Source organism: Macrotis lagotis, chromosome 4, assembly GCF_037893015.1.
Source record: "Macrotis lagotis isolate mMagLag1 chromosome 4, bilby.v1.9.chrom.fasta, whole genome shotgun sequence".
Classification (NCBI taxonomy): domain Eukaryota; kingdom Metazoa; phylum Chordata; class Mammalia; order Peramelemorphia; family Peramelidae; genus Macrotis; species Macrotis lagotis.
The window spans coordinates 110,455,307-110,466,301 of record NC_133661.1 but is presented as its reverse complement, the minus strand read 5'-3'; the positions used below and the strand labels follow the sequence as shown (position 1 = coordinate 110,466,301).

Below are 10,995 nucleotides of genomic sequence, written 5' to 3'. Positions count from 1 at the left end.
GGCCCTTTTGTAAAAGGAAGGTGGTGGTCTAGTCAACCTCAGAGGTTCCTCAATATCTCCATCTGTGACATCCATTTGTGCCAGCCAAAAAATTGACACAGGCATCATTATTACTGATAATTCACACTTAATATATACAAAGTTAAGGTTTTGAAAATACTTTGCTTGCAGCAAAATGACCCAAGTTGTAAAGAGGCAGGTAACAATGGAGTGAAGGCTAGGGAAGGCTATGGTTGAGTTTAATGAGCTCCAAGGATCTGTTCTATATATCCCTAACATTCATTCTATCATTAAGATTTTGTGACTCTGTGATTCTAGAATGTAGGTATCTTTAATGGGTCTGAAGTATTTTCTAGAACACTAGTCAACCTTTTTCATGTCCACAGCAAGGGGTAATACTCCATTAGATGGAGAAAAGTCCTCAGGTGCTAGTACATCTGGTGATGGCACCCAGGGGACACAAGAAGCTCAGGAATCTGGAAAAAATGCAGGAGAAACCCCTGAAGGGGGAAAATCTGGTCGCTCCTGGAGCTTTACAGCTCAAGATTCTCCAGAGATCTCAGGAACTGGTTTTCTTTGGGTAATGATTAGCTTCTGAGTGAATTGGAAGAAGTTATTTTCAGATTTATGTGAATATAGACTTTATGGGAAGAATGTGTCTCATGATCCTTATAAGCTCTTAACCTATAATTTGGGGTAGGGAGGAAAAATGCCATGGAGAACACATTTTTCAAATATCTATGTTTCTTTGATGAGAATCCTGGTCCAGGGAAGCTAGAGGCTTTGAAGTCAGGAGACATGGATTGGTTGCTTAGTCTGTTTAAGTGGCAAACCTTCCCCTCTCTTAGCCTGTTTCCTTATATGCAAAATGATGAACTTGGATGATCCTGAAAGTCTCTTCTAGCTGGACTAGTTAACTGGGCACTCTGGGTGGTTGTGAAGAGCAAATCAAATGAGAAAGTATTTGAAAAGCTCGGTGAATTACTCCCTAAATTCTTGTTCCTCCCCCTTCCCATTCCCCCTAATGTTACCTGCTATTCAAAGACATGCATGGTGGTGGTGGTGGGGGCGGTAGGCAACTTTCTTCTTTCCTTGACTTTCTTTTTCTTTATCTCCCTAGTGAGGCTCATCCCTTGGCAATGGAGGACAGATAATAAGACCTGATATAACGGAATGTTCTATGTCATAGGAAAGGAAAAGAAGAAGGAAGAAAAAAAGAAAGTATGGACAGAAAAAGGGAAATCACATGTTTAATAGTATATAGGTGTACAGAGTGCTTCTTCACAACACACATCTCACTGATAGGGCGTCATCTCTCCCTCACCGTACCTATGTATTTAGTAATCATTTAATGTTTGTGAAATCTGTCATTCCATTGTTAGAAGGGAAGAAAGGAGGCTCAGCAGGGTCGGACACAGGCCGGGGGGCACGAAGCTAGGCAGGGGGAGGGGAGAGCTGCAAACACTGCGCGTCTAGCACGTGGCCCTACAAGGGGGCACTGCGGAGGGGGCAGCGGGGTGGCACAGCGGCTGCGGGGCCCCAAGGAGCCTCCCCTCCGGCAGCCCCCGCTGGGGCGGGGCCAGGCCCTGAGGGAGGGGGCTCTGCGGGGTCACCGGCCTCACGGTCCCCTCGGAGCCATCCGGCTCCAGCGGCCCGAGAGGAGTCGGGGCTGGCGACGGCCCTGCTTGCGCGGGTCTTGGCGTTGGCAGGCCCCGGCTCTTACAGGCTGAGCACTGCCCTTACAGGTCTGCCTGCCCGTCCCCGCGCGCCAACACAAGAGAGCTGGAAGCCACAGGTCCCGGTCTGATCCCGGGGCAAAGGGCGCTTCCTCTCGGCCGCCGCCATCCATCCGTGGGCGCCCGGGCCCCGGAGCCGTCTCCCGGCAGCCCCTAGCCCGGGCCCGCCCCGCGCTCCCGGAGGGCCGCTCCCGGGCGCTTATTTGCATATCCCCAGGCCCGACGCGCCCTGCGCGTCTGTCACGTGATGCCGGCGAGCCTACCGGTTGCGTAGCAACCGAAAGACGCGTCATGGTCCCGGTCTTGTGGCCGCCCCGGCGGAGATGCGCGGCGTCTCCCGAGCCCCGGCGGGGGGCTGAGCCGCGTCCGCCCCGCCGCCCCTGCCAGCCCGCAGTGCCCGCAGCACCCGCTGCGCGCTGCCCCGGACAGCGGCCGGATGGACGAGGTCAGCAGCCCGCGCCCCGCCCCGCCCCGCTCGCCCTCCGCTGCCCGTGCCCGGGGCCCAGGACCCTCACCCGCACTCGAACCCCCCCTTCCTCCGCCTCCTCTTCTGCGGCCTCAATGCTGTGGCCTTGCCTCACTCCCCAGCCAAAACACGTACACACACACACACACACACACACACACACACACAGATACAGATACAGACATAGACACACACATAGACACAGATACAGGCACACACACACAGATACAGACATAGACATAGACACACACAGACCCAGATACAGACACACACACAGATACAGACACACAGATACAGACACAGATATAGACACACACATAGACACAGATACAGGCACACACACAGATACAGATACAGACATAGACACACACAGACCCAGATACAGACACACACACAGATACAGACATAGACACACACATAGACACAGATACAGGCACACACACAGACACAGATACAGACACAGACACACACACAGATACAGATACAGACATAGACACACACAGGCACAGATACAGACACAGACATAGACACACACACAGATACAGATACAAACACACACAGACACACACAGATACAGATATGGACACAGACATAGACACATAGACACACACAGATACAGACATAGACACACACACAGACAGATACAGACACACACACAGACACAGATACAGACACACAGATACAGATACGGACACAGACATAGACACATAGACACACACAGATACAGACACAGACACACACACAGATACAGATACAGACATAGACACACAGACACAGATACAGACATAGACACACACAGATACAGACACAGACATAGACACACACACAGATACATATACAGACACACACACAGCTACAGATACGGACACAGACATAGACACATAGACACACACAGATACAGACACAGACATAGACACACACAGACACAGATACAGACACACAGATACAGATATGGACACAGACATAGACACATAGACACACAGACACACACAGATACAGACACAGACACACACAGACACAGATACAGACACACACAGATACAGACGCAGACATAGACACATAGACACACAGATACAGATACAGACACAGACACACACACAGATACAGATACAGACATAGACACACACACAGACACAGATACAGATACAGACACAGACACACACAGATACAGACACAGGCACAGACACACACAGATATAGACACAGGCACAGACACACACAGACACACAGATATACACACAGATACAGACACAGACACAGACAGACACACACACAGACACACACAGACACAGATACAGGCACACACACAGACAAACACACAGACACAGATATAGATACAGGCACAGGCACAGGCACACATAGACACAGATACAGGCACAGACACGCAGACACAGACACACAGACACACACAGACACACACAGATACAGACACACACAGATACAGACAGGCACACAGACACACATACAGATACAGACACAGGCACAGACACACACAGACACACAGACATACACACAGACACAGATACAGACACAGACACAGATAGACACACACAGACACAGACACACAGACACACAGACAAACACACAGACACACACACAGACACAGATATAGATACAGACACAGGCACAGGCACACACAGACACACAGACACAGGCACAGACACACAGACACAGACACACACAGACACAGACACACAGATACAGACACAGGCACAGGCACAGACACACAGATACAGACACAGGCACAGACACACAGACACACACAGACACACAGATACAGACACACTCACAGACACACATACAGATACAGACAGGCACAGACACACACACACACACAGACACACAGACATAGACACACTTCACAATTTCTTGTGGGTGTGAATGTGTTTCAGCACCTGTGATTTCATTCTGTGGATAAACTCCCTCTCCCAAGGCATCAGATGGTCTCCACCACACGTTATAATCCTAGAGTTGCTAGGGGTCATTTAGAAGTCAAGTAACCTGCCCATGGTCATACTGACTATAGGTCTTAGACTTGAACTTAAGTCCTGGTGACTCCAAGGTCATCCCTCTATTGGGAAAAGACCCCACTCTGGTGTCAGAAGACCTGGGTTCAAACCCTAGCCACAACTGTGTGACCCAGGGCAAGTTCCTTTACCTCCCTGGACCTCAGTTTCCTCATCTGTAAAATCATGAAATTAAACTAGTTGGCTTTATGAAGGTCACGCATACCCTTGTACATAACTTTTCCCCAGTAACTCCCTGGTAATTATTCAAAGCAGAACCAGATTGCTCTTTCAACTATACCACACTGCCTTCTAGTCTTCTATTTTATCTCTACCACTCATTGATCTCACAGGACCTCATCCTCAGTTTTCTACTCCATCTTCATCATTTCACATTTCCTGTTTCCTTTTCCTTTTATTTATTAATTGGTATTATAACTGTCCCTGATTTGGCTATTGCTCTTCAGAAATGGAGATGGCACTCAGTTCAAGTTTTTATCTGAAACCAGCTGCTCATCATTAATTGTGAAAACATTTTGGTTTTTAATTGAAGTTTATTTTCAATGATAGTGTGATTAGATTTCTCATTTCCATATATCTATTTACACACCACTAAATCTATAGATATGACCAACCATGTACTTTTATAGTTATTTCTCCCCCTCTTTCAAACTTTTTTTTCTTTGATATTTTCCCATTTTTATGATAAATTCCAAGTGTTCAGGGGAAACCTGGTCTACAAACAAATCATTAAGCTGGTGATTAAGTGTTGACATTAATACCATTTATGGGATGGAATTGAGAACATTGCTGTGATAAATTTCTTTGTGTGCTCATGTTTAGCATCAACAGGAGAAAAGTATTGAGCAGTAGCAATACCACCTTATCTTCCTAATAGCATTTTTTTCTCCTTTTGTGGAAATGTTATATTGTGATATTTTTAGTAACCTATTTTAATCTACCAAAAAAACTCCAAGTTTGAACCTAGTCCTAAAGTAGAAGTAGGAAACACTTTCTTTGGATTGTGTCCTTGAGATGATTTTTGATGAAAATTGAAAATAGTTGTCCCAAAAAAGACTATTGAATTGAAAGTTCAAAGACCTGAGTGTGAATCTTCAATCTTGGGAGATATTACTTAACTCTTAAATTTTTTCATCTCTTAAAAAATGAGGGATTAGACTTAATGACCCCTAAATTGTCTTCCTGCTCACTTAATACTGGACTGGTATATAATATGTGTAGGAAATAAGCAACTAGGCAGTGATAAACTCTATTCCTTTGCATATAACCTCTCCTTTATCTACCCCCATGATAACCATAAAGGAGAAGCAGCTCTGTGCTAAGGTATTGCTGAGGGCTTCCATCATTTGCATTCTTCTAGCTTAATACATATTATGGAATCTTAGGATAGTTGGCTTAATGTTAGAAAGGATCTTAGAGATTACCTAATCCAAACTCCTCTTCTGTAAGTTGAGGCTCAGAGTGATTATGTGATTAATCTAAAGTCACATGGGGAAATAGCAGAGCTATTCCTTAAGTGTACTTCCATAGACTCCCAGGTTCAACCTGCCTACATACTTTATCCTCACATCAATATGAATAATGCAAATGTACACAAACCCTGACCATTATCTCTCCTTTCTTGATCTAGGATATAATATAATCTAGTCACACTCCAGTATGCCTCTCGCATACTGCCCTCTCTAAATATTCTCCCAATTAACTGCAGTCTTTTACTCCCTTTTCTAGATGCCTCAAATAGGAGGAGGAGGTGGGGAAGGAAATCTTTCTGAATAATAAGCAGTAATACTTGCCTTCTCCTCAGCCCTGAAACATTCTAGTTTCTAATTTTTATCATGTGTCAGGGGCATAGGCTCATGGTTTTGGTAAACTTAGAGATTTAATGCTTGAGTCCTTGTTAATGTAAGATCTCAAATCATGTTGTAAACATTAATCAAACTTCACAACCTCTCTGGTTGTAAAGACATTTTATCAACAAAAATTAGTTGTATTATATATAGGAAGGACATACATTTGTTTCTTCACTAAGGTTTTATTAATAAAATTATAGAACTTTTTAATGTTCCATAATAATCATCTTTAGCATTCACTTGTATCTGGCAGAAGAATACAGTAAGCAAGAATTAATGTATAATGACTACTGAGACTTTCAATTTCATGATTTTTCCACTTAATATCAAGAGTATTTTAATTAAATGAATATATTTATTTTTTCATTGAGGAAAAATAAATTAAATATAGAAAGGATTATTAACTTTGCACAGAGATGTTTTTCTACAGAAATTTTCCTGGAATAGTATTCATAATATAAATGAATTTTTATTGGAAAATCTTTCTGGATATCCAGACAGAATTTTCCTGTAATTTTTTCGATATTCAGCCATTTCTCTTCAGGTTATTATAGGGAGAACTATCTTCAGAAGAATTGTCCTCAGATGTCTGATTTGCTATCCCTTTAGTGACTTTGGGAAAATATTTCTGTTTTTCCTATGTTTTCATGGAGATATGACATCATCTTAGTAATGATTTGCTTTGATAATTTTATAAAATATTCCTGGAAATCAATAATCCTGAGGCAGACTCATAATTTAAAAACTAAAAATCACCAGGATTTCAATATTTCTTATTGAATTCTTCACCCTTCTAGGAAAATGTGAATTGAGATTTTTTTTCCTTAGGTCCTATTGCTGGGTCTAAAAGATCTAAGTAGTTTCAGAGAATAGGAGGCCAGGATGGCATAATGGATATAAATCTTGTCAAATCCATGTCATGATGTATATCTCTGGTAAGATTAAACTTTAAAATATAAGTAGTCTATTAAATGTTTCATAAAAATTCAATAAATATTTGCTGAGCACCCAGGCCTGTCTAGTGTTTCTTGAGAAAATGATTGGCAGCTCAGGAATGAAGAAAGTGTAGCAAATCAACAGGGGAGGCAACCAAAGGGTGAGAGTTAATAGTCCAAGCACAATGAGAGATCTCAGGGACAAAAGGTTTATGGTACTAAGGACATATTTGAAATGGCTGAATGAAGTCCAGATTAGATAAAGAGGCAAGTCAAATTGGATCAAGCGAGATAGACTGAGAGAAAAGGAAGAGGATCAAAGGATTAGAAATCACAAGATGAAGTTCAGGTTTGACTGGAACAATGGAAAAATAAACTTTCCACTAAATGTGGTCTTAATTTCCATTTATCCATGTATTTATATTAATATTAGTGAAGTGTTGAAAACTTCTTTTCTTGGTATTACCTTGCTGCATGAGATTAGTTGACATAAAAATGAAGTATTTTAAATTCTTTATATAAAAGGCAGCTAAAAAACCAAAAGAATGAGTTGTAAATTATCTTTAGGTAGGCCCCTTCCCATAGTCAAGGATGAAGTTTTTCATTTTAGCTAGTTAGGTCCCTGGCTCACCAAAGATTTTGTATGTCTTTGACATGAACTAGCTAACTAGGAAGAATAAGTTCTGCTGCTAACTTACATTTGTTTGAGATTTCTCTTTTTCTCTTCTTTTCTCAGTTACTGTTTGGGACTCTCACTCCCTTTCCCTCATACTAGGGCTTGCTTTTCACCTTCAGTGTTTGGTCCAGAATGGGGACCTTAGTGACTGGGAAGTAATTGGGACAGGACAAAGAGAAAAGAACTGGGTCATATTCCTAGTTCTGAAGTGTATATGAGTCATCATGGGAGACTTTTCTCCTCTATAACATTATCCTACCTTGGAAGAGTTATCCACTTTAGCTGTTTTTGCATTGCAACCCACACCTCTTGTCTCCAGCCCACATGCCTGATTTTTCTCTCAAATTGAAATCTTAGCCTTAATTCTGCACCAGTTTCTGAAAAAGAATTTGTTATTTATTCATTTAAGTTGTGTCTGACTCTTTGTTATGTATGTCCTTTGATATTCTCTTGGCAAAGATACAGGAGTGATTTGTCATTTTTTTCTCCAACTCATTTTATACATGAGAAAACTGAGGCAAACAGGGTTGATTGACTTCCCTAGGGCTACATAGTAAAAGGCCAGAATTGAATTTAGGAAGATAAGTCTTTCTGACTCTAAGCCTTACACTCTATCCACTAACTACCTAGCTCTTCCCCCTGTACCCCCCCCCCCCAAAAAAAAAGCATAGGCATTTATACCTGGTTCGTTGATCCACTTTTTTTGGCAAGACAATAGGGTTAAGTGACTTGCCCAAGGTCATACAGCTAGGTAATTTGAATTTCTGGATTTGAACTCAGGTCCTCCAGACTCCGGTGCTGGTGCTCTATTCACTGCAACACCTAGCTGTCCCCCTATTGATCTATTCCTTTTTTTTTTTTAGTTTTTTTTTTTGCAAGGCAAACGGGGTTAAGTGGCTTGCCCAAGGCCACACAGCTAGGTAATTATTAAGTGTCTGAGACCGGATTTGAACCCAGGTACTCCTGACTCCAAGGCCGGTGCTTTATCCACTATGCCACCTAGCTGCCCCTTGATCTATTCTTAATACTGAAGTTTGACTTTGCATTTTTTGTAAATAGTGTTTACTTTTTTCTAATTATCTGCACAGATAGTTTTCAAAATTAATTTTTATAAGACTTTGAGTTCCAAATTTTTCTCCCTCTTTCCATCCCTCACTTCCCTTTCCCCTCTCCAAGATGGCAAGCAATCTGATTTAGTTTTAAATATGTGCAATTATGGAACCATATTTCCACATTAATCATGTTGTGAAAGAAGAAATAGCACAAAAAAGAAAAAGCCACAAAAAGCAAATAGCAAAAAAAAAAAGTGAAAATAATATGTTTTGATTTGCATTCAAACTCCATAGTTTTTTCCTAAGGATGTGGATATCATTTTCTCTCATGAAGGTTTTGAAGTTGTCTTGGATCATTGTATTGCCAAGAACTATGTGATTTTGTATTTATTTACAAAGTTCTAAGTGAAAATGTAGGAGAGTGTGGGGGAGGGGTACTGGGGTTTTTGTTGTTTGTTGTTTGTTCTCCATTCTTGGAGAATATGACATTGGGGATGTGATACCATGACTTGCAAGTGAATTGGATTTAAATGAAGGAGGGCTGTGCTAAGTCACTAGAATTAGATTTAATTAAAAAAATTAAATATTATATATATATATATATATATATATATATATATATATTTATGTATATATGGTGGTGCTAGGCAGTGCAGTGGATATCATGCTAGATCTGGAGTCAGTAAGACCTGAGTTCAAATTTGACCTCAGATGCTTACTTTCTGTATCCTGTAATCCTAAACAAGTCATTTATCTTCTCTTTATCTCTTTATCCCAGCTTCCGCATTTGTAAAATGGTAATAACATTAATACCTACCTCACAGTTTTGTTATGAGGATAAAATGATATAATAATTATAAAGTGCTTGGTACATATAACAAGTGCTCTATGAAATGTTGACTATTTAATTTTTTGATTTTTGCAAGGCCTGTCTGAGGACGAATTTGAACTCAGGTCCTCCTGACTCCAGGCTGGTGCTTTATTCACTGTGCCACCTAGCTGCCCCTAAATGTTAGCTATTGATGTCTTGTTTTGTCCTTAGTTCTTAAAGAAGACCATGGGAGGTGATGCCAAGATATCCATGTGAACTAGATTTAAGGGAGGAGGCACTATGCTCAGTCACCACTCTCACTTTCTCCTCCAGAGCCTTCTAATCCAATGACTAGATATGAGTCAACTGTAGATGGCCCTGAATGTGAGACAATCAGGGTTAAGTGATTTGTCCAAGGTCACATAGCTAGTAAGCATCAAGTGTCTGAGTCTTGATTTGAACTCTGATCTTACTGACTTCAGGGCTTGTGCTCAATCCTTTACATCACCTCATTGCTCATATTATTATATCTACAGATGATGATGTTGATGAACTTTTTGGTCCTTTCTCAAAGACCATGTCATCAAGAGAGGTGATACCATGACATCAAGGGAGGTGATACCATGACTTGTACTTGAATTTGAGTGAGAGAGTGCTATGCTAAATCACCAGCTTCTTCTCTGGAGACATCTGAATCCAGAGGCCAGATATTAACAGGACAACTGGAGATGGCCTTGGATCAGGCCCTGGATCAGGTCCCTGTGTGACTTGGCAAAGGTCATACAGCTAGTTTCAAATGTCCAAAATCAGATGTGAACTCAGGTCCTCCGGACTCTAGGGCCAAGGCTCTATCTACTGTATTACCTATACAAAAAGAAAGATAAAATAGTTCCTTCCTCAAGAAACTTTTAACTAGGAAGGGGAAGAGGGAGGAGTGGACAAATACACATACTGCAAACAAGATGGGCCAGATCATTCAACATCTGAGGTAACACCTATCAAACCTTAATTCCAGGGAGCTGATTTTGAGAGGCTAGAATGAGAATGGATAGCATTCTAACACATGATGATAGATAATGGCATATTGAATTTGGGCTACAAAAACTTTGTGAAGGGGAGTAGTGGGAAATGAGGTTGGGAAGGTACATTGAAGTCTGGTTTTGGAGGGTTTTAAATGTCAGGTTGAGGAGTTTGTAGTTTAAGAGGCAATAGGGAGCTAGTAGTGGTTTTTCAGACAGAGAAGTAATATGGGCAGACCCGAGCCTTTGGAAGATTGATGATTTGGCATTTCTGTGTAGTTTGGATAATATTAGCTAGCATAGATGTAGTGCTTTAAGATTTACATATGTTATGGAAACAATGTAAAGACCAGAAAATTGCCTTCTGTGGGGGGTAGGGGAGGGAAGTAAGATTAGGGGGGAAAAATTGTAAAACTCAAAATAA

General features: G+C 41.5%; 1 protein-coding gene across 2 annotated transcripts in view; it reads left to right on the top strand.

Moving 5' to 3' along the window:
- Positions 1-376: 376 nt before the first annotated feature.
- CFAP58 (cilia and flagella associated protein 58) overlaps positions 377-10,995 on the top strand; it is a 122,416-nt gene continuing 111,797 nt past the window's right edge. Inside the window, exon 1 of one of the 2 annotated variants that reach the window (XM_074233757.1) lies at positions 377-580. In XM_074233757.1, the coding sequence (XP_074089858.1) occupies positions 377-580 (204 nt within the window). Of the gene's footprint in view, positions 581-2,019; positions 2,182-10,995 lie in introns of those variants that run through there. The other variant, XM_074233755.1, reaches the window with a different exon arrangement.